Source organism: Drosophila novamexicana, unplaced genomic scaffold, assembly GCF_003285875.2.
Source record: "Drosophila novamexicana strain 15010-1031.04,08,12 unplaced genomic scaffold, DnovRS2.1 tig00000387-arrow-pilon, whole genome shotgun sequence".
NCBI lineage: Eukaryota > Metazoa > Arthropoda > Insecta > Diptera > Drosophilidae > Drosophila > Drosophila novamexicana.
In genome coordinates this window covers 2,853,021-2,874,719 of record NW_020824800.1, presented here as the reverse complement: position 1 = coordinate 2,874,719, position 21,699 = coordinate 2,853,021, and the positions used below count along the sequence as shown (strand labels likewise).

General features: G+C 42.1%; 2 protein-coding genes and 1 long non-coding RNA gene across 6 annotated transcripts; 1 reads left to right on the top strand and 2 right to left on the bottom strand.

Moving 5' to 3' along the window:
• Nucleotides 1–5,231: 5,231 nt before the first annotated feature.
• On the bottom strand, nucleotides 5,232–9,132 carry LOC115760306 (protein odd-skipped). The gene is made up of 4 exons (XM_030701594.1): nucleotides 9,072–9,132; nucleotides 7,984–9,001; nucleotides 7,271–7,929; nucleotides 5,232–7,077 (listed from the first exon to the last, which is right to left on the bottom strand). Exons 3-4 carry the CDS (start codon nucleotides 7,341–7,343, stop codon nucleotides 5,888–5,890), a joined length of 1,263 nt encoding a protein of 420 aa, XP_030557454.1. The 5' UTR covers nucleotides 7,344–7,929; nucleotides 7,984–9,001; nucleotides 9,072–9,132; the 3' UTR covers nucleotides 5,232–5,887.
• A 5,840-nt stretch (nucleotides 9,133–14,972) lies between these two features.
• Nucleotides 14,973–15,945, bottom strand: LOC115759936. 4 transcript variants are annotated; one of them, XR_004017564.1, is made up of 3 exons: nucleotides 15,817–15,945; nucleotides 15,374–15,560; nucleotides 14,973–15,307 (listed from the first exon to the last, which is right to left on the bottom strand). It is a non-coding gene; the product is annotated as an uncharacterized LOC115759936 (long non-coding RNA). The 4 variants fall into 4 exon arrangements; XR_004017566.1 differs by having other exon boundaries at nucleotides 14,973–15,269; nucleotides 15,339–15,560; nucleotides 15,835–15,945; XR_004017563.1 differs by having other exon boundaries at nucleotides 15,835–15,945.
• Nucleotides 15,946–16,154: 209 nt separating this feature from the next.
• Nucleotides 16,155–16,588, top strand: LOC115760168 (protease inhibitor-like). The gene is made up of 2 exons (XM_030701388.1): nucleotides 16,155–16,296; nucleotides 16,355–16,588. Exons 1-2 carry the CDS (start codon nucleotides 16,233–16,235, stop codon nucleotides 16,528–16,530), a joined length of 240 nt encoding a protein of 79 aa, XP_030557248.1. The 5' UTR covers nucleotides 16,155–16,232; the 3' UTR covers nucleotides 16,531–16,588.
• The last annotated feature ends 5,111 nt before the right edge of the window (nucleotides 16,589–21,699 follow it).

Here is a 21,699-nt window from a genome sequence, read left to right as displayed (position 1 = left end):
GCCCAGCTCAAAAGTGACCACCATCAGCGTCAGGCGTCAACGCCAACGGGCGCATTAAAATGTCAAAGAACAGAGAGCCAGAGAATGGGAATGGGAATGCGAATGGGATTGGGAATGGGTATATGTATAAAAAGAAACAACAGACTACAACACGCTAGTGAAAAGCGATACAAACAAAAGAGTTGTTGCCTCAAGACGCGATTCATACCGACTCCCAGGCTCTCGCGCACCATGGACTAAGTCTGGGACTGGGCTCGAGACTGAGACTATTGGACGTTTCATCTTTATCGCCGCTTGTTGTTTTTGTCTCTTGCTGGCCACAACAACAGACGGGCAGACAATCAACAGACCAGAAGACAGACAGGCAGAGAGACAGGCAGTTGGACAGCGGAATAGAACGCCTTGGGGACAAGGTGCGGGTCCCTCGTTCTCGCTGGGTAATTCAATTAAGTTCTCAATAAGTGCTTGGCTTACACACACGATACGACCACACCGTATTAGAGAAGGAGCGGGGGCAGCGGGGTGAGCAGACCTCCCTAGTTAGTTTACAATAAAATTGATCGCTCTTTTAGCTGCGGCGTTTTCGGGTTACAAATTTTCCAAAACTGATTTGTGCCTAGCGATAAATTCAGCAACTAATTGACAGTCCCCTGTCACAGGGTTCGGTTTCAGGCCTAGCTCCATGCTAAGGTGTCAATTAATGCCCAGCGTCCCGATTGAGCCCTGCCGATAAGCCAGCACGCATACCGATTAAATTGTTAGAGCAATTCGTATTGTTCAAGCTAACGTCTCTCTCCCCCTCTCTCTCTCTCTCTCTCTCTCTAAGTGATAGTATAGTTAAGACACCTTTTTAGGCAAAACAAAAGTGTCAAATAAGCAGATAGATAGCGCAGCTGACCGGGCGATCGGGATAGGGACCCAGGCCAAGACCGAGGCAATAAAATCTCAGCCAGGAGAACACCCAGCACGTCGTTAACAGAGTTGGAAACCTAAACAGTAACAGTAACTGTGACATGCTTCGTAGTCAAGTGAGTTACAGATACTTCAAGTATCTCAAAGTACGTATCTCCTCGTGTGCACGTGTGTGCGTGCTGTGGGGCTTGCCTGCTAAGTAACAACGCTTGTAATGCAATTAGGGAACGACAACAATGTCAAGTTGTGACATGTGCAACTACTGTGCGGAAATGTGTAAAGTGCATCAACAGGGGTGGGGCCAACAACATTGAGAAATCTTACACTACATGGAAAATTTCATGATTGCACAAATATTGGCCCGCAGACACGTAAAAAACTAACTTATGCTCAACAACAAAAACTAAACTTTTAATTTTTTAAATATGTAAAGGCTATCAATGCAAATTACTAACTCTATTGTGGTTCGCTCGTGTTCATAAATCGACTAAGCTGTTCGAAAACTGAAGACGAGAAAAGAATAAAGAAAATTTGCTGCATTCAAAAATATAAACATCTACTCTTTTCAAGAATTTAAGACTTTTATCTAGCTAACTTAAATTTCCTCATGATATGATATAAGCCCTTTTTAAAAAATTCGATAGAGAAAATATTTTTAACAGATAATTGAACCAAAGCAGATGTCATAAAATCACGACGAACCGGAACAGGATGCAAAAAAAACCCTTGAGGGAGACGATGGAAAGCCAGGGAGACTAAGTATATTCACTTTGTTTTAATCCATATTTGTTAGATGCCAAAGACCTGCCTAGAAATCCGCTAAGTATCTAAGGAGGTTCCAAGTTCACAAAGCCAGCTGTGGAGTAATTAATATTGAATTAAATCACATTATGTGATGGAGTCACGGAATTTTGGCTTTTTTTTTTTTTAAATTAATTTCATACCCTTGTGTTTTAGTTTTATAATGAAGCCAAGTGGCATCGGCGGCGTTTGTCATTGCAAAAGGCGGGCGTCGGCATATCAAATGGTACGAGCTGACAGCGTAGACAATGTACAATTACCGGAGACAAGTTTTGGGCTTGGCCCACTTGAGCAACAGCTTGAGCCATCGTGGCAGTCTATGATGCTGTCATCATCATCTGCAATCATCTATCGCTGGGCCTATCGTGATTGTGATCATGGGCAACAACTTGACGCGAAGCACCACTCGACGATGGCCGCTTGCCGCCGCCTTTGTGCGGTGGCTGTCAACGGCGAGAAAAATGGCGTCCATTTCTAATGTGGCCGCTGGCTGTGGCATTATTGAATGGCGGCAAATCGATTTGCAACGTTTTAATTGCCGCTCAAATTGAGCCAAGAGGCAACTTCATTTGTCCACGGCCACGGCCACGGCCCGTATGCGTGCTCCGTGCTATTCTGGGTGGTCACAAGGCCACTTGGAGTGCGAACGTGCCCGGCCAATCTCCGGCCAATTGTGCCAGCCTTGTATGTAGCTGGGCCAGTCCAGTCCACGGTCATGTCATTAAGCAGCAACCCCCGTTGAGCAGGGGTAGCACTAGCTGCCCGGAGGGGTGCTTCTAGCTGCTGGCTGCTGGCTGCTGGGCAGCAAATGGCTCACTTTTGGCAGACGCTGTCCACTGCCTGCTGCTTAATCAGCCCTTGTCAGGGGCAGGGGCAGGGGCAACAGAAGATGCCACCCTAGTTGCGGAACCGATACGTTTAATTGTGGCCTAAAAATGACACAGAGACACAAACACGCACAAACGCACAAAAACGCACACAAAACCCCGTTGGCTGGCTGAGTGAAGGCGACAATATATCCATCAATCTGGGCTCACAGGATAACACGCTTGCTATCCTTGTCTGGCCGTAGCGGTTGTCCTCCCTCTGTCCTGGCCGCCCGCTGTGACTTTCACAAAATATTTTGGTTGTACGCAGTGCGGATTCGTGCAATTATGGGCCTGTTTGTGGACAATGTGTGTCGAATGCTGCGACATGAACCGGGCCACAGGCTCGTATCCTGGCCACCACGTATCCTGCGGCGAGCTATTGCCAAAACACAGCCAGAACCATAGAGCCTACAGCATAGCAACAAGTTCTACGGTTGACCAGAAGATAAGACTAGACACTAGACCCAAAATATAAATAAAAATCAACAGCGCCTCGCTGCGTTTGCTGGCCAACCCACTGGCCAACAGAGCCGCAGGCTGTCTACAGGGCCGATATATTGAAATATCTCAGAGTCTGCTAGGCGTGGCAGGAGGGCGCGTCCCGTATACTTGTCCGGTTGCCACCTAGGACGCCACAGCTGAGAGACGCAATGTAGACATCAATAGTGCCATGTGCAGCCTATACCATTCCATTTTGCATGCCACATCTGACAATTGGCAAGGTAGAGAGTCGGTTAGTTGGCCCAAAATCAATTGTACATGGCCATAATGGCAGTGTCATCAAAAAGAAAAACAGTAAAGGAAATTGAGGCAGCAAATGAGCCCAGCAGCTGGACCAATCGAGCAGAGGGAACATTGTCATGGAAACCTATGTCTGTGTCTTGTGGCATGCGGGACGACACACGCAACGGGTGCCATTAGCAACCCCTCGAAGAAAGATCGAACCTTAATCTCAATTAAAGACCAATGCCAGATAACTATCTCTAGCTCAGCTACAGAACAGTTCCTGGTACTGCGCGTGCTAATGGCAATGCGATGCGAACAGTTCCAGATCCAGAAATGCAACCCACGCTCTCCAGCACAATGGGCAATTGTCTAGATCTTGGCATTTGGCACGTTCCTAACCACTGTGCCAATTTCAATAGACTTCTATAGAACTGGAAACAACGAGCGAGCGACCACACCCCGAAATATATAACCAAATCTACCCGAATAAAGATCAACAAAATGCGAACATCAAATTCAAGAGTTATCATAAATTAAGATCTGTGACACTTTTAAACTAAACCAGTTGCCTTATGGAGCTAGTCTGTGGCTTAATTGGAAGCTTGTTAATTAATAGATGCTTAAAATATGAAACGATTTGAGTTATGCATTTGCCTAAAAACTCAACTTGACAGCATTTTTGACAACGTCAAAAATGCCAGCTTATTACAGGTGGGTGAGACCAGCAAAAAAAAAAAACTAAGAAATAATAATAATAATACTAATAATATAACATTTTCTGACTGTGTAGAAATACGTTTTGGCTTGGGTAATTTTATTGTACCGATAATACAACTATATATAGAAAGTTGCGATAATTTGCTTTCCAGGAATTGTAAATAAAATGCTGGCTATATTTAGAATTTATTAGTATAACAAAATGTATAACAAAATATTACAGCCATTTTACTCAATTTCAATTAGTTCGAAAAGAGAAAATGACAGGAATTATTTTAAATGAAGTAAAGTTGAATTTTATAGTTGATTTTTTGTTTAAATCTGTCAAGCTAATTGTAATTTTATATTTAAATATAATTTATTTTATATTTAAAATAATTTTATATTTCAAATACTTACGTGAAAAAATTCATTGAGTTGACAGAAAAAATAACTTAAATATTTAAATAACTTATTCCATCTTTACCTTTGAAATGCTTTCAATAAACATTATTCACATTAATTAATCTCTTCAAAATTTTATAGTATGCTATAAAAATGCTGCTGCTTTGCCAGATTTTACAAAAGTCATGCTCGGTTTTATTGTTTTTATTTGATTTTAACATCACAAAAACGATAGGTTTTTTTTACTATGGCGTTCTTGATTGTTTTTTTGTTGTTGTAATTGAAATTAAGTTAATTTATAGTAAGAAAACAAATCAAATTAAATCAAGTGGAATATTAATCTTTGAGTCACTTTTTGTGTTCCAATATCTGTCAGCTGAAGAGAACTATCTGATTTAGTTATCCAAGTTTGTATTACTCCAGACTAGAAATATAAATTAAATGTCTGTCTTTTGTTTCCTTGCAAGAATAGGGTTTTCTTGTATTTTCCATTTATATAGATGACATATTCAATAAAGGAAAGTACTCCTTCAAAGAGAAGTGCAAATTTATGAGCTCAAGAAAAAACCCCGCTTTTATTAGTTATTTTTATATTTCACAGAAACTTGTCATGATAAAGTTAAGACAAGCCAATAAAATTCAGTTTTTACAATTACTCGTAATTCATATATTTTGCGATAGCTATATACATATATATCTAGACCTAAGATAATGAGATCGTTGTGTCTTTGTGTGCGGGTTGGCCTACAAATGTATAGAACTCAAGTTTTGTCATTAGAAACAAGCATAACACTTAACTAAAATTAACAAACATTGGATTGATTTAAGTACTTGTGTATTTATAAAATATATTCAGTAAAAAAACAAACAAATAATTGTACAGTCTTTGAATAACCGATAGAGGTCTGAGGTTGTCTCCGGGAATTGGTATTGTGTGTATTACAAACTGAATGCGGCTACTAGTCTATAAGGTACATACGATTATATAACTAAGTACTCGATACTACTCATTACTAAGTGGTTGAAATACTCATACTACTTATGCTTAAAATATAGTGAGGCAAAAGTACTCTTTATTGCCATATTTTGGAATCGTTCTGTGGGAGGAATACTTTTTACTTAAGTTCTCATTTGTTTATTTCATTTTGTTTTTGTTTTGCTTTGGCATCTTGCAGTGTGTTTAGCGCCAATGCGACAGCTATATAAGATCGGATTTATATATATAGAGCCGATTGGGCTAGTTGTGACTGGTTCGGAACTGTCTGTGGTTCACTGGGGCGGCGACGACGGCGAGCGTTGGCTGGACAGGGGGGGCGTTCCCTGCAACTCGAACTCGAACTCGTACTCTCGAACTGGGCGGCGCTGCTGAGCTGACTGCGACTCCAGGCCAGGCACTTCCCATGCCTGGCGGCGCTCAGAATTCTGGATGTGCGTGCATCCTGAACGTAAAACCAATAAATTGCGACCAGCTGCCCAATCTATCTGCTCATGATCTCATCAATGGTGAAGCCCAGCGTGCGCTTCGGTCGCTGCGCTGTGGCCCCACCCGACGAGGACAGATCCAAGGCGGGCGTGCTCTGATTGGAGCCGGGACTAACCAACTGCGCAGGTTGAGCTGCAGCGCTCAATGCCTGGGTTGGTGGTGCGGCTGCCGCTGCTGCTGCTGCTGCTGCCTGTGCCGCAGTCGCCGACTCGCTGTGGCTCTGCAGATGGCTCTTGAGATTCGCGCGCTGATTGAAGCTGCGCTGGCAGATAGGGCACTTGTGGGGACCCTCCTCCAGGTGGGTGACCTTGTGCACGGCCAGAGTGCGCGATTGGCAGAAGCCCTTGCCGCAGTCATTGCACTTGAATGGCTTCTCCTTGGAGTGTATATAGCGATGATCCCTGAGATGATCCTGGCGCCTGAAGGCCTTGCCGCATATGTCACAGGAGTAGGGACGCTCGTCTGTGTGGGTGCGCTCATGGATGAGCAGATTGTAGGACTTGGTGAACTGGCGATTGCAATACTTGCAGATGAACTGCTTCTTGGGGCGACTGCTGCCCGTTGTTCCGGTGGCGCCAGCTGCTCCGGCGCCGCTCAGCTTCAAACTGGGCATAACTCCAAAATGGCGAGCGGCGGCGTGCAGCGTATGCAGTCCAGCGGGATAGGGACGCACATGGGGATGGCCATGTGCATGAGGATGGCCATGGTGATGCGGATGGTGTGGATGCGAGTGCGAGTGCGAGTGCGAATGCGGGTGATGATGATGCGCCGCTGCAGCAGCTGCTGCCTGCTGTTGCTGCTGCTGTTGCTGCTGGTAGATGGCAGCATTGCGTATCCATTGGTTCATGAGCAGCGCCTGCTGATGCACGGCCACGGGATCGGCATTGGCTCCGGCGTAGACCGGATAATGGCCATGTGGATGCTGCTGTTGCATCTGCAGCCAAAGACGATGATGTTGCTGCTGCTGCTGCTGCTGATGTTGCTGCTGCTGCTGTTGCTGTTGCTGCTGGTAGTGCGCCATGTGTCGCATGTGCAGCTGCGTGGCCACCGACTCGTCTGCGGCTGTGACCGAGCTGCCAGCACGTCGCAGCGGCTCCTCGGTGGGCGTGTGCGGTGGTGTCAGCATGGGTGACAAGCTGCTCTCGCGCTCCTCCTTGATGACAATGAAATCCTCCTCGACAAAATCTAAAATTTGTGCGAAAAGCAAACTTTTCGTTTAGTTCAATTGTACTCCAAATACAGCTCAACTGTAAGTTTGTTGGTGAGTTCAGCTGGCTTGAGTTGACCCGAGCCGTGCTTTGAGCAACAACAGTTAGTTGATTTTGTAACTGTATCCTAGCTAAGCTTTTGCCGTCGGCTTTTGCCTTTTGCTGCTTACCTTGTTCTCTGCTTATGTTAAGCTCGTCGTCCACGGTTATGTTGCTGATGGGCGAGGCGGAAGTGGAAGACATATTCCCTTATTTTTTCTACTTTGTTGTTTTTGTTGTTGTTGTTGTTCTCTGTTTGTTTGTGTTGTTAGCACTTGATTTGTTGTTGCACTGTCACTTTGCACCAACTGTTTAACTTGTTTTCTTTTTGCTTTGGTCTCTGGCTTTACGTCTTATTTTTCGCTGTAGCTGTTTTGTGTTTTGCTGCTATGCGCTCTTCTCTTTGCTGCGACGTGCCCACGACAACGTCTCAACTCAAACTGAATTCTGTTTTTCTGTTGCGCTCTCCGACTCAAACTCGTGAAAATAATCAACGGACTCAACGCGTATATCAAGTGCGCTCTTGCCCTCTCGCTCTCTCACACAACCACGCTGGTCGACTGATAGCGTGTGCGCGCGTCTGTCTCTGTGTGTGTGTGTTGAGTGAAATGACTTCTGCTGTGGCTGCTGCCGTTGCTGCTGCTTCTGCTGTTGCTGTGGCTGCTGCTGCTGCTGCTGTTGCTGTAGCTGTGAGTAGCGCTCGTTAATAACTGAATGCAACTGCGGCGTCGTCGACCGGTTTTGAAGCGAACCAACGGCAGCTGCCTTTTTGTCGTCGTTGTTGTTGTTGCTTTTGTTGCCGGGGTTGAATTTATTTGGAAATGGCAGATACGTACACGCCTACCTGCTGCCCCACGAAGCGCTCCGATTGGCTGGTTTCAAATCCCAGCGGCAGCCGTATCTGTATCGGCTTTTTGTTTTGTTTCTTCTTCTTGTGTGCGTTGTCTGCAGTATGCGCGCGTGTTCGGCATCGTTCAGGAACTCCACGACTCCAGCCACTCGGCATCGCCTCGCGTTCTCCGCTCTGCCCGAACCACTCGCCGCTGCTCACTGGCAGTAAGCAAGCGGAAACCGTTGGGCTGATGGTCGGACGCCGTTGTCGGCTGCCGTTGCTGCTGCTGCTGCTGCTGCCGCTGCTGTTGCTGCTGCTGCTGCTGCTGGCAGGCAGCCATCAGCACGGAGACGACCCGCATCCCACCCAGGCGCATGCCCCGGCCATCTGGGCCTGTATGTCCTGCTCCTGCTGCTGTTGCTCGTGCTGCTTTTTGCCTCGCCCCAGGATATTGTAATCTATTGTCCTTTTTCGCATGTGTGTGTATGAGTGTGTGTATATGTGGGTGCGTGCGCCTGATTCGTTTGCATTTAAATTTTAATTTGCCACACAAATCAGAAATCACTTTTTTGACTGCCTCCCACGTTTTACGTTTTACGTTTTACGTTTTACGTTTTACGTTTTACACTTTCGCAGGAAAATTCAATTAGCCGCATCAAAGCAAATGTTGGCTAAACTCATTTGTTGATAGGGCGATTGAATTTCCCATTTTACGTCGCATTATTTATGCTGATTTTCCGTATGATTAAACCTTACATACTGTGCAACTTTGGAATTTCCACAAAGGACACGAATAATCTAATGGAACACATTTGAAATTTATATTTCCGATTTGTGAGAATGTTATTTGTGTTTAATGTGAACCATTTTAGTTAAAGTATCAACAATTCACTTTGAACTTTGCATATTATTCACAAATACTCTTCCCCCTTGTAATTTAATGGCCATTTAACTTTAAAAACCCATTATATGCATTTGTTAAGTTAATTATCTAAGTTAATTGCGCCTTCCGTTGCCCGTTGGAAATCGCCTGTAATGAGTTTCACATTTGAAATGCTTTAAGCTATTCATTTAAAATGTGCTTAAAGTCTCTTAAATACCTAATGAGAGTCAAGTAGTGCCAATTTATGGGTCCGCACGAGAAGAAGACAAAAAGCACACTTATTCAATTTTCTATAATTTTTTAGCTATAAATATTTGTCGGTAGATTATGATTATTTGATGTGAAAAATTGATAAAATCGATTTGCTGTAATGCATAAATTTACCATAACAAATTGCCCCATTCAAAGAGAACTGCGAAGACGAGAAACGAGTTTAAAATAATACAATTCTGAATGCAATAGAAAAACTATATTGATATTTTAGCCTATTTAGACCTTTAGACTTAGAAATACGATCCGCATTTTTCCTGTTTATTTAGATTTTCTCGAAATTAAAGTAAAATTTTCCAAATTATTATTGATAATAGAACCCAGAAATGTTAAAATTTCTAATCCTGCGAAATAATAAATAGCTACTTTATTTATTATTAAAATAGCAAAAAAAAAAAAAACTGTGGTTATCGAAAAAATTGGTTTTCTGAGAATTTCACACTGGGAGCATATTGTGTTAGGCTTATCAACAGGCAACTAATTTTATTGAACAATTTGCGTTATAAAATTCGGATAAGAATATTCAAAAATATGTGCACAGAAAAAGCAAGATAATACACTTGGGCTTAAAATAATATATACAGAATAGAATTTTGAATATAAATATAATAAAACCTTTAAGTTCTATAGCCAACATAAGACATGTAGAACCCAGAGAGAACAAAAATATATTAGAATAATTAATAAAAGCTAATTAAGTTTTTTGTAAAGAAAAATGTTATGCGTGTATGCATTTTCCATATCTGATCTTAATAGGGAAAGGTTTATATTTGTGCATACTTTAATTATTTTGCCATTCGTTAACATTTTTAAGCAATCTTCTTTCTTGAACTAAGATTTCCAACTTCTGTTGCCCACATTCATTTCTTAGCCGGTTTTACCACACATTAACGAATGCCGCAAATCCATCAATTAAACAACAACTTTCCCATATGTTATTATCATTGCTTTAAGCCACAACCAAACACCGACTAAGTCGCGGACTAGGAGCAGGATTTAGCATAGACCTTGGCCAGCTTAGTGGCACACTTTTTGGTTATTTTTGACTTCTACCCGGTGGACTAATGGGAAAAGTCACTACTGTGCCGACGAAAGCCAATTACAAAATATTTACACAACAATTTTTCGTCAATTTTCCCAATTCTTAAAAACAACAGACGAGATAAATGCAAAGTCAACCGGCTAAATCAAATATCCTGGCCAAAAACAGAATTCCCGACTCCATGTTGCACGCGTGTGTGTCTCTTGACAGTTGTTAGTTGTTGTTGTTGTTGTTGTTTTTGTTGTTGTACTTAGTGTTCTGTTTCTGTCTGGAACTGGCAGCTTTCTTGGCCGTTTGGCAACTGGCAACTGGCAACGCCGCTGTTGACACTTGGCAAACAGTCGGCGAACTTTTCCATTTCAAAGTGTTTCCCATAGCCAATCGGAATGCACGCGCAGTAATTAACATCATGTCATAAGTGTACTAAAAACAAATAAATAAATAGATAAAAACACAAACAGTCGGATAGTTGGGCAGTCCGTGAGTCACATGAAAGGCACAGGCCGAATATTTCCCAGCGCACAGACACACACACTCGCACACACGCACACACACAGTTATGATATATGGCACCAACTGTCAACTTCCTGCTATGCGAACAGTCGACACATGCATAAAGGATTAACTTTACAAACACACACACACACATCTGTCGCTGAGTATTTGCATAAATGTCGAGTCGAAAACTCGGAAACGGAAATCGGCCGAGGCAGCATCATAAAAAGAGACTGGGCTCAGGACCTGCCCAAGGATAGCGTCTTAAATGCTGCACCAATAAAGAAGTCATTATGCCATAAAACCATAAAAACGGGCCAAAAAGAACTGCCAACTGCTCGACATTAGTAGCCCGGCTGCCTACTGCCTGCACCTGCCCCTGCCCATGCCCCTGGCTGGATGCTGTTGTTGTTGCCAACGGCGGGCACAAAAAATCTAGAGCGTAAAAAATATAACAACGAGAGCAGCAAAAAACAAAATCATCATAAAACCAAAAATGACAACTTACTTGGCTTTTGCCTCTGCCTTTGCTGCTGCTGCTTCTTTTCCCACTATATTTTCTTTTTCTATTTTGGCCATAAAAACTGCGAGTGCTTCGAGGAAGACCCTTGGCCCATGGCCTTAGTGTTAGTTGGCCTGGTTTTTAGCAATTTTTGACAAAATTTTTCTTCATTATTCAACTGCCTCGTTTATGATTTCATTTTGCTGCCAGTTGTTGTTTGTTTGTTTTTTTTTTTTTATATTTATTTCGTCGAAAAAAATTAGATTTTTTAGTGCAAAGTCGCTTTGTGACCAAATTTCACGGCCCAAAATGCTAATGTACAAAAAATGTCTGCTGCTCTTTTGGTATTCGTAACTTTTTTGAGCTCTTGGTTTTTTTCACACTAAAATCAATTTTTTGTTGTAGTTTTCTTGGCATTACTGTGAGCATAAATTAACATTGCAATCATAGTGTGCTTGCCTTTGGCTTTGGGTGTTAAATGTTTTTAGAGCATTTCGAATGGCCTTCAAGGAATTCTTTGAATTAAAGACAGCCAAACGAACATATCGAATTATATTGCCGCTCCTTGAAAAATGTGAAAATACATATTTATAAATAAATAAATGATACAGGCATAGCAAAGGTGCAATCAATATGTTTAGGGTAAATTAATAATAATTAGAAATTAATTAGAAATAAATTGTGTTCAAAGTCGCTTCATTATAAAAGAAAATATATACTTATAAATTTCCAATCACAATTTGTTATCTTAACTCTTCAAAAACCCAAGGAAAAAAAAATATCTTGAAAAACAAAAAAGATTTTCACACAATAACTTGCATTTGGCCCGATCATTCCTATGGCAGCTATATGATATAGTTGTCCGATATTGCTAAGATAAGCAGGGAACAAGACAGAACTTGTATATGCCTAGTTTTTTCAGTTGTTCTTACAAGAATATGGCTTTTAATCCAGAATTTTGTTAATATAAGACGGAAGCATGGTATAACTCGTATATGACAAGTTTGGTTAAGCTACCTTAAAAAAGAAAAGAGTTTCTCCCACACAATGTTTACCGAACATGCCTATGACATGTATATGATGTAATGGTTCGATTCGGCCGGTTTCTGCAACAGAAAGGCTAAAAATATATATACTTAATGGGGTTGGAGATATCTCCTTCATTTCCTTTCATTTCACAACAATCTTTATAAATGAGAATAATGTGGCACAATTATCACACCATAATAACTGACAAAAAGCCGAATATTTAATACATTATATGCTAAATGAATTTGTCTTTTATGCTTTTTTTCCTGTCATATAAATAGATTTTTTCTTATGCGTAACCTGCTGCTGCCAGGCTTATTTTCCTTGAGCTCTTAACCAAATTTCCGTCATTTTGCAGCTAGCTTCAAGGCGAACTGAAATGCAATTTGGGAAAATAAGAGAACAGGAAAAAGTAGACAACAATCAAATAAATGCGAAAATGCTTCCAATGAAAACAGCTCAAAGTGAGATTTTCGAATGGCAAAAAGTTGCGAAAAGTAAAAGTCGGAAAATTGTCTCAGGCCTTGAAGCGCACGAGACTTTGCGCTGAAATGCATTTTATAATTAGGTAAATATGCGCTATATAGATGGATAAATTTGTATGTTGTAAAGGGATGTGCCGCAGTAAAAGTCAAGGTTAGACGGGTGCATTTTGGCATTGTTGCGATTCGCATTGCTTGCGAAAAGTATCTAAACACACCATAAACGCGTCACGCCCGCGACTCGCACGGCCAATATCGTGTGCATTTCTATGGGCAACGGGTCATAAAAGGACCAAGGACATAGTTGGGCAACGACCATCAGTTGGCCGCGACCAGCGACCAAAACATTGGCCCAGGCTCAAAGGGAAAACGGCCAAAAAGGGGTGTACCCTTTACCAGCGTAATTAAACGGGGTGGCCCAGGTAGCTGGCCCAGGCTGGGCTGCTCAGGAGACGGAACCCTAAAGCCTAACCCTAAAATTTGTGATCGTCTTTTGGTGATCGTTGCAATGCGCTCTCATTGTGTGCGCCTTTTGGTGGGCGCGACGCACTTTTACTCCTTGCCCTGCCTCGCGCGTTACCTGGAAAACTGTTCTGGCTGGCAAAGGTGTAGCCGAGGATTAAGCGAGTGCGTGCGTGTGTGTTGGTGTGTGTGTTGTATCTCAGGCTATGTTCTGTTGTCACTTGTAATTTGTATCTTGTAGCTTGTAGCTGTATCTGTCTGTTGCTGTAGCTGTGGCGAATTACGAAAGGGTGCACAAAGGGTTGTATTTATTTGGCAAAATAATTAGATTGATCCCGGGGCTGAGCGGCGACAATTACTGGTCAAATTAGCGCTGCAGCAGGCTCCTCCCACACCGCCCCGCGGCGGCAGCTACTTAATGCAACGTGCGCTTATCGCTAACTCTTTTCGTGTGCGTGGCCATAAAATCGCGTGGCGGCGATAAGCCGCAAACGGCAAACAACAAAAATGTCGCAAAATCTAATAAAAACAAACTCAGGTGAGCTGGTGGGGAGGGTTCGCGACAACAACAACAACAACACGGCGTTTTTTTTTATGATTTCAGTGACTTTGATTTTAGCCGCCGCGCTTGTCATAAACTTCGGCGACTTTCATATTTTGCCGGCTGTTGATTTTCATATTTCTTGAACAGTTCTTTTTTTCCGTTGTTGTTTTTTTTTTTTTTTTGCTCTCCTCCTTTTTATGTTTTATTTGCGTTTGTGATTTAGCAATATGGCGGCGCAACAGGGCGGCAAATGGCGGCAGCAACAAAAGCGCGCAGGCGTCCAATCAAACTGCGCGCCACCCAGACGCCTCGCCCCTCCGCCCACACCCTCGCCAACGCACCCCCCCTCACAGCATAACAATGCTTTGATTAATGTGCGCCTTTGGCCAGAGGCCTAATTGATTTGGCCTGAATGAACGCGCTTTGGCCGATCTCAGGCTTTATATAATTTTTTTCAATTAACGCCAAAAGTAACACCCGTCGCGCTGCTGAACTATTGAACTGGTTGGCTGTCTAATTAAAGCGCTATTAATGATACGCCCACCCATTGATAGGTGAGACAGGCAGGCAGGCAGACCAAGACAGACAGACCAAGACAGACAGACCAAGACAGACAGACTGACTGACATGCAGTGTAGAGGCCCGGAGGGCATATCGCTTACAGCTCTAATCAGCGCGAGAAATCCAATCCAAGTGTGTAATTAATAATGCTCAGTTTGGGTTTCCAGCGAACGCTTGTAAAGTATTCAAATTACGGGGCGACGAAAAGTGTGAAAATGCGTTGTTTTCCGAATGACATGGTAGACAGTACGAAGGCAGCCATAACATTCACTGATTTATGACTGCAAACATGTGCGACCCACCAGATCCTTTGGCGCATCCTTCAGCGCCACAGCAGCGACTCCTCTCAGCTCAGCTCAGCTCAGCTCATCCCGCTTGGCGGAGTGTCAAGTATTTGACCGTAGAAGATCGATCCGATTACATGCTATTGTTGGTTATTTGGTCACTTGGTATGTTTACAGTGCGGCGCTATCCATAAATTATGCAATGTTCCAAGTTGCCTCCGCCCTCAACTCCACTCCAAGAGAAAACCAAACAACACTTTGTGTAACCCGATGCCCAAATCCTTTGTCGATAACATTTCTGAAAACTCTTGCACTTTGTTTACATACTCCATGAGACTAATTGTCGCAACTTCTGATGCTTTGCTGAAGGTTCGGCCTTCGGCTTGTCCCAAAAACCCTGCTTGGAGCAGGCTACTCCAAAACAGCAAGTGGCTACTCGAAAGCGCATCACATTTTACTAAGAAGTTTATTGTATACCCCACTAAACTTAACCAACCTATGGGCACTTGGGTGGTCCTTCAGTCTTTCGGTCATTTCCCGTTGCATTTGCATTTTCAAGTGGGATGCTCCTTTCCAGCACATTTTGCAGTTCCACTTCGAGTTAATGTTTGTTTCGGGGAACTATTTTCGATAACAGCTAAACGGTAGTTCCACAGATTCAATGCTCGAGTGGCTTCCCATTGATTTCCTACTGAACCGCACTCTTGTCAGATCTTAAGATTGTTTGGTTTCGTTTTGACAACACTTTAAGAGAGCACGCAAAGATTTGGGTTTCACAAATACTGGAAACATTGGAAAGCAATTAATACCAACCAAGTTTTAAGGAACCACATTTTAAGGAATATTACATGTACATATTTAAGGCACTAGCCACAAGCTTTTTTAATGAATTGCCATGTCATTTCTCCTTTAGTTTAACCTTGCATCCTCCAAGATCGCTGCTTAAAGAAAACCAGGGAAATCTATAAAGTGCAGGGCAAGTACACGCCGTTGGTCCTACTCAGGAAACCGGTGCATAACATTTATGTGGGGTGGCTGCGGAGATAGCAAGGATAATCGCTTTGAAACTGAGAAGGAGTGCATAAACAGTTGTACAAAAGAATTTGGCTAATGCCAATCAAAAATTCCAGAAGATTCCAAAAAAAATATCCAGTCATACAAGTAGTATGAAGTTTTTCAGTTTTTATAAAAATTCAAATCTTTAACTCTTATAGGTTCATACGGACAGACCAGATCAACTGTGCTATGATGCCGACCAAGAATATGTACTCAATGGGGTCAGAGAAACTACCTTCAGCTTGTTGCATACCTATTTATAAGGCATACAAATGAGTTACAATATTTTCACACCCATTTGCCACCGATGCTGGCGAATTTAAAAACAAGTTACTAGTCCTAGGCTCAGGCAGGTTACGTGGCAACAACTGATCATTCAACACTGGACTGAAATCTATTTTTTCATCAAATTGTAAGAACTTCCCGATTTACCTGATTTTCAATTAGTTTCAGCTACGTTTAAATCGTACTTAAATTAAATTAAATTAAGTTAAGTTAGCGCTTGTGAAATTGGCCATTTCTTTTATATATATGGTCCATCTACTTCAAATCAAGCTCTTAATTCTTACATGGTTTACAGTTGAATAAATTCCAATAAAGATACCAGACACCAATGCCAACAGATTCGAAAGAATCTTAAAAAAGAATAATATGAAATTCGTTGCTTTCATGCTGTTTGCATGTTTCATTGCTGGGAATGCTCAGAGCTTTGATGGTAAGTGTGAAGATATTCTCTTGATGGAAATTAAATAAAAGCTGCTACAATCCTTCAGGACGATGTTATAAGAAACCTTTATTGGGAAATATCTGCAGAGCCGGTACTATCCAGTGGTATTATCAGATAAATCAGAACAGGTGCAAGGAGTTCCTTTGGGGTGGATGTCGCTTGACCATTGTCGAAAACCGCTTTGATACGAGGGAAGAATGCGTAGATAGCTGCTCAATATAAATCTACATAATTAATATTTTTTGAAACAATTGACAAATAATATGTCATGTGCACTGGGTGGCCAGTCTTTAATTCCTTCGGTCATTTCCCGTTGTATTTGCATTTTCCAGCACATTTTGCAGTTCCACTTCGAGTTAATGTCTGTTTCGGGGAACTATTTTCGATAACAGCTAAACGGTAGTTCCACAGATTCAATGCTCGAGTGGTATCCCATTGATTTCCTACTGAACCGCACTCTTGTCAGATCTTAAGATTGTTTGGTTTCGTTTTGACAACACATTAAGAGAGCACGCAAAGATTTGGATTTCACAAATACTGGAAACATTGGGAAACAATTAATACCAACCAAGTTTTAAGGAACCACATTTTAAGGAATATCACATGTACATATCTTTAATGGACGAGCGAGTATTAATGGCATTGGCCGATTAGTTGGATGTTTAATTCCAAGCATAATCAGTTTTTAGTTTTTATAATGAATTGCCAGTATAGCTAATAGGCACAGGAAAAGTAACTATTATTTTTAAATGAAGATTACAACAAACTTTCTAGCTTATATCCCCTCTAGCTAAGGTAGGGTGTATCGCGTAGTCGGCCACTGGTTCATTTAAGTAAAGTAAAAACTATGTTATTTTGTCGAGAACTTAATCAAGCAAATAATGTGTCATTTAGTTCCAGTTAAAGTGATGGCAAAGTAAGGCAACATGTGCTACTGTCGAGCAGTTTGAGAAGAAACTTCATTGAGCAAAAACATGAAACTCGCTGCTTTGTTACTCTTTGCAAGTTGCATTGTTGGCGTTGCCCCGGACGTAAATGATTGTAAGGGTTAAGCTATTCGATGACATTTCTCCTTTGGTTTAACCTTGCATTCCTCCAAGATCGCTGCTTAAAAAAACCAGCGAAAACCGGTGAGTGCAGGGCAAGTATACCCCGTTGGTCCTACTCTGGAAAACGATGCAAACTATTTATGTGGGGTGGCTGCGGTGATCGCAAGGATAATCGCTTTGAAACTGAGATAGAGTGCATAAACAACTGTATACAAGATCTTGACTGAGTTTCATAGCGGCAAAATTCGGCAATTCGTAAAATAATAAAATTATGCAGTCATATAAATAGTATACTCTGTATAAAGTTTTCAATTTTTTTAAGCTTTTGTTTCACAGACCCAATGCTCGATTGGATTCCTGTTGATTTCCTACTGAGCCGCACTCTTGTCAGATCTTAAGATTGTTTGGTTTTACTTTGACAACACGCAAAGATTTGGATTTCAAAAATATTGAAAGTATTTTTTGAAAGATCCTTTTACAAATTCATTTGAGAGTGTTTACACTTTTCGCAAAATCCATTCCGCTTTGGTGGAAATGGATCTAGAAGATTTGATGGGTAAGGTTCCGAGTTCCGAGACATCTTTTACACTTTTCACAAAATCCAAGGGTTCTCGATGGAAAATGGGGTTCTGACACATATAAGGACTAGGAACTTAATGAATACGTGTTTCAGCGATTCGGGAAATTTCACCCGCAACTGTGGTAAATTGTTATAAAACGGTTATATGCAGGTTTTTTGTTTACAATCCGATCGGATTCAAAATAATTTTCGAAGATATTCATAAAAAGTTATCTGACTTTCGTGTAAAGCACGACCTTTCGCAAAAATCCCCCAACTTGGATGACGAATGCGTGTCAAAGGTTTAATGAGCAGAAGATTATGTTTCGACTTCAATCTTCAGAGCTGCTAGCCATATACATATTTATATTGTATGGATGAATTAAAATCGAATTATTTTGAATATTTAATAATCTAATTAAATAATATATATATGCGACAAATATTTAACATATGTCAGCTCTGGCTAAGGTAAGGGGTATCGCCTAGTCGACTACTGGCGCATTATACAACAGCTACAAAATATTATTTCGTGTTGTTTAGTTCCAGTTGAATTAATGTAAACAAGGCAACATTCCGAACTATCCGATCAGTTTATTTAGACACATCTCTGAGGGAAAACATGAAAGTTGCTGCATTGATTTTCCTTGTAGGCTGCACCGTTGGCATTGTCTTTGGTGAAATCGATGGTAAGACTTAAGATATTTGATTTTATATTGTTCTAAGCCATAGTTTTGCATTCCTTCAAGATCGGTGCCTAGCAGCACCAGGACTGAAAGGTCCCTGCGCTGAAAAGTTTCTTCGTTGGTCCTACTTTCTACATGGAAAACGTTGCAAGCTCTTTATTTGGGGTGGATGTGGTGAGCACGGCGAAAATCGCTTTAACAGTGAATGGGAGTGCACCAACACCTGTATATAATGAAGTTCCTAGCGCAAAAATAAGGCAATTCCGCAAATAGTAATGCCATTGTACACGTTCACTTACCTTTTTTTTGGTAAAATCATTTGACCTATATATAATGTTTATAATATTTCGATCCAACCAGTCTTTGTTCAATCTTCACTCAGAAAAACTGAACTAAAATAGCAGTATATACACATAGCACAGCATACAACAATGTTTATTTCCCACCGTGCCGGGCGGGTTGACTTTAAATCAATCGGTCAGTCAATCAGCACTGACAGATATTCCTACTTAACACAGTGAACAGGGTATCTGATCAGACTCGACTCATGTATATATGTTCAATCATCAAGCATTTTTCCTGATTTCCATTTGGTTTCAGCTTCACTTAAATCGTAATCAAATTTCAAGGGTTTTGAAATATAATTGAGAATGTTCCAGTTCCAGTTGCATTTTTGAATAAATAGGGCGCCAATTACTTAGGATTCGGCAGTCCGTTAAGAAACTACATTGAGGGAAAACATGAAACGCGCTGGAGTAATTGTCTTTGCAAGCTGCATTGTTGGCATTGCTCTGGGCTTAAAAGATGGTATGAGTTAAGATATTCGATGTCAACTGCCACGTAGCTTTAACCATGGATTATTCCTAGAACCTTGCTTACGAGTAAGATGCGGAAGAACAACAGTGCAAGATGTTGGTATACGGTAGTTTTGGCTTCCGAGGTGCTGTGCTTTAACATGTATAAAGGCAAATTGCAAGAACCCAAAAATGGTCACAAAAATAATAAATAAATTTTATATTTATATACTACCTGGCAAATAAGTTTCAATCTTGAAGAGTATATTCACAAAATTTTCCAACCATGACAAATGTTCCGAATTCACGTAGTATTTTTATTCAGCTAGCAAAAGTTATACATTATCTATGCCACATGCCAAAAAGTATTTTTCACGCAGCATTCTTCTAATATTAAATGCACATCATTTTTAAGCCAGCTTTTCCGAGAATTTTGCCAAGTTGTTGCCATCAAATGTATTCACTAATCGCACGATTTCTTTAATGTGCAACTAATCGAGCTACGTTTCTTGGTTAACCCAACATTTGACGTTCGTCACCTTCGGCAACGCTGCCGGATGTCGTTGGGATCGATCCTGCTGCTAAATAGATACAAATAATTATCTATTTGGCAAATAGCTGGACAACTTCATAGCAGCGTAAACCAATGCATTGGCCAAGGAGCGTCCCTCAAGTGCAGCCCATACATATCCAATTGCAATTACGACTATCCTTGAGTTACGGATACGCCAGAGGGGGCGCGAGGTTAGCCCAAGCAGCCAGAAATGCTGGGTTTTTGCCAGGCGAGCGCAACGAATCTGCAACACACACACACACACACACACACACGGATGCACACTGACGAAACGATATCTGAAGTGGAATCTGCACGGGCCTAATGTTGTGATTAGCATCTGCGTTGACAAACACAGTGAGCGGTCCCAAGGCGAGTACCAGAGCATCGCCTTGGACCGTGCCCCCCACCCAAGATGAATAATTATAGCTGATCTTTATGCGCTTGCCGGCTCCTCGCTGCGACCGTTAATGGCTGCACGTACCTTGTGCCGCGCCAGAATCTCTGGCTGAGTCTGAGGCTGCGGCTGTGGCAGTGCTCGAATGCAGCGGGCTGGAGCAATGTTTACCTGCGGCGTTTTGGCATTCCGAAAATTCCATTTTTCCATCAATTGATGCGCTCAGTGAGTCGTCGCATTGTTAGACAAAACGAATTCACGCGTATTCCGCCGAAACTCGCTAATGGTCACAGCGTCCTCCTTCGCCGCCTTCTGCCAAGGAACTTGATGTTGCTGTTGCTGTTGCTGTTGCTGTTGCTGTTTTGCCTTCACCTTGGTCTCCGCCTGTGTTATTAATGATGGAAATTTGAAAATACAGAAGGTTCAATAATTGCAACATCATTGTGAGCGATGAGCGATGCCTTTGCACCAGAGAGCTGGGACAGAGACAGAGAGAGAGAGAGAGCGCAAGCACTGGCTTTTGCTTGAAAATCAGTGACTTTGTCTCAATAACAATGCTGTAAACAAATTGTGCCTACCTCTGCTGCTGCAGCACACTTTCAGAGAGAGATCGAGAGAGTTGGTAACACGCGTGTCCCTGGCTGCCATTTTTTTCTTCTGACCAGCCACTCACAATGCAAAGTGAAGATCGGCAAGAGAATCGTTTTATTGCCGCATTTATGTGCCAAATACCTGACCCCGCTGCCTTGCCACCTTCTTCCACGCCGTCTCCCGCTCGATCGGCAGCACTGCATTTATATTGCAGCAATTTCGTATCAATTGAATGTTTTCCACGAATCCGCAGCGGCCATAAAGCGCGTCGCGTGGAGGAAGGACACAATCCAGCGAACCGAGCCGACCGCTGAGTGCTGCAGAGATACAAACGAGAACCCTGAAGACGACTTCTTCTTAGCCGTGGGCTGTTTATGCCAATTTTTATGCGCTTCACCTTCACTCCGACCATGCCCCCGCCCATTACCATGCACATTACCATTCCCATTCCCATTCCCAATTCCCATTCCCGTTTATTGGCCTCGGCCGGCGTCTTTTTGTCATAGCAATTCACGTGTAAAACATGCCTCAAGTTTTGTCTTTTCAGTTTTTGGCTTGCCTCTGCGCGTGCCCGCATCTCCCTTGCCCAGTTCCTGTTTACATTGCGCCTACAGCTCGGGACGAGCGTCCTCCGGGCAGTGATGCGACACGCGCCTCTAAAGCAGAATCAACTCGCGAACAAACAAAACAAAAACTGTTGACCCATTGTCGATTCTCTGGAACTGTAGACGCACGAATCAACTTCCTGGCACTTAAACGCCC

Bases quoted from the DNA above. Each gene is read 5' to 3' on its own strand.
- LOC115760306 (XM_030701594.1), bottom strand. From the start codon at position 7,343: ATGTCTTCCACTTCCGCCTCGCCCATCAGCAACATAACCGTGGACGAC. The intron at 7,078-7,270 runs GTAAGCAGCAAA...CACAAATTTTAG, and splicing joins TAACATAAGCAGAGAACAAG to ATTTTGTCGAGGAGGATTTC.
- LOC115760168 (XM_030701388.1), top strand. From the start codon at position 16,233: ATGAAATTCGTTGCTTTCATGCTGTTTGCATGTTTCATTGCTGGGAAT. The intron at 16,297-16,354 runs GTAAGTGTGAAG...ACAATCCTTCAG, and splicing joins GAATGCTCAGAGCTTTGATG to GACGATGTTATAAGAAACCT.